Source organism: Penaeus monodon, chromosome 21, assembly GCF_015228065.2.
Source record: "Penaeus monodon isolate SGIC_2016 chromosome 21, NSTDA_Pmon_1, whole genome shotgun sequence".
Classification (NCBI taxonomy): domain Eukaryota; kingdom Metazoa; phylum Arthropoda; class Malacostraca; order Decapoda; family Penaeidae; genus Penaeus; species Penaeus monodon.
Genome location: NC_051406.1, coordinates 2711044 through 2711580, shown reverse-complemented (window position 1 = coordinate 2711580; position 537 = coordinate 2711044). Strand labels below are relative to the sequence as shown.

Sequence of the window (537 nt, the reverse complement as noted above, 5' to 3'; positions counted from 1 at the left end):
ATTAACCGTGCAAGAAAATATTAAATGGTAAAAGAATATTCAGTGTACTTCTTTAAAATCTGATGCCAGGAATCTAGCTTAATCTTTAGTAGCCTAAATAACATTCAATCTATACAGAAAGGAAAACACTATTTTAAAAGTTTAACTAATATAAGTTTAATAAAAGTCAACTAATATAGTACAATTTGTATCTTCATCGCTTCTACCACAACTTACTACATTGTTCTATATAAATCACTGTTTCAACTTGTGCAATCTCTCTACTTAATCATGTCTTTATACTTAAACTATGGTGTAGAGTTCAACAAACTTACCGCCATATGTTCGTGAGCATCCCAAACCTTATTCTGTCACCATCCTTCAGCTCTGTTGTGCTTTTATCTGCTAGTTTGCGGCTTTTTTCGATACCCTCGTTGATAAAGGTCCCATACTTAGACCCTAGGTCATTAAGTTTCACCTTTGGGAGTGCTGTGATATTTTTCTGGAAATTGTACAGGTTCAATTATTTTCATGTACCCTTTTATCAGAAGGAAGACA

General features: G+C 33.1%; 1 protein-coding gene across 1 annotated transcript in view; it reads right to left on the bottom strand.

Annotated features, from left to right (window-relative positions):
- LOC119586102 (nibrin-like) overlaps positions 1-537 on the bottom strand; it is a gene marked incomplete at its 5' end in the record, with an annotated part of 11415 nt that overhangs the window by 10303 nt on the left and 575 nt on the right. Inside the window, 1 exon segment of the mRNA XM_037934794.1 lies at positions 315-481. Within this exon segment, the coding sequence (XP_037790722.1) occupies positions 315-481 (167 nt within the window).